Here is a 482-nt window from a genome sequence, read left to right as displayed (position 1 = left end):
AGCGCCCTGGCCTCACCTCCCGACACGCCCAGCCCCCCAAACGGGGGTTCCTAACCCGGGTCTGCTCTCTCCCCACAGTTGGATCGGGGGAGGCTGTCCCTGATTTAGTACAGAGAATTCTTAGAACAGTAACTGCATTTAGAGAGTGTTCTGAGCTCTATTAACTTGTATTCTTACGTTTTCTAAAGAGAAACGTAAGAAAACGCCAACAGATTGATGGGAACATAAAACGTAAAAACTGAACTGGTTATGTAACAACTGTTTCAACGTGTTTTCATTGTGTTCATGTTCCCCGTCCTGTTTTAACGTTCTATTTGCTTGTAATTTAAGTGTTCAACGTCCATCACTGAAGAATTACATAGTTTAGTATTGAGAATTCCTAGAACAGTAACTGAATTTAGAGAGTGTTCTGAGCTCTATTAACTTGTATTCTTACGTTTTCTAAGGAGATTCCTTAGAAACTCCAACAGATTGATGGGAAC

General features: G+C 41.7%; 1 protein-coding gene across 1 annotated transcript in view; it reads left to right on the top strand.

The window, feature by feature from the left end:
* Positions 1–482, top strand: part of CELSR3 (cadherin EGF LAG seven-pass G-type receptor 3) — a gene marked incomplete at its 5' end in the record, with an annotated part of 23,979 nt that overhangs the window by 7,271 nt on the left and 16,226 nt on the right. The window contains one exon of the mRNA XM_015568270.1: positions 79–107. Coding sequence (XP_015423756.1) covers positions 79–107 — 29 coding nt within the window. The remainder of the gene's footprint in view (positions 1–78; positions 108–482) is intronic.

Source organism: Myotis davidii, unplaced genomic scaffold (genome assembly GCF_000327345.1).
Source record: "Myotis davidii unplaced genomic scaffold, ASM32734v1 scaffold663, whole genome shotgun sequence".
NCBI classification, from domain to species: Eukaryota; Metazoa; Chordata; class Mammalia; order Chiroptera; family Vespertilionidae; genus Myotis; species Myotis davidii.
Note: the sequence above shows the minus strand (reverse complement) of the source record. Positions and strands in the feature narration are given on the sequence as shown.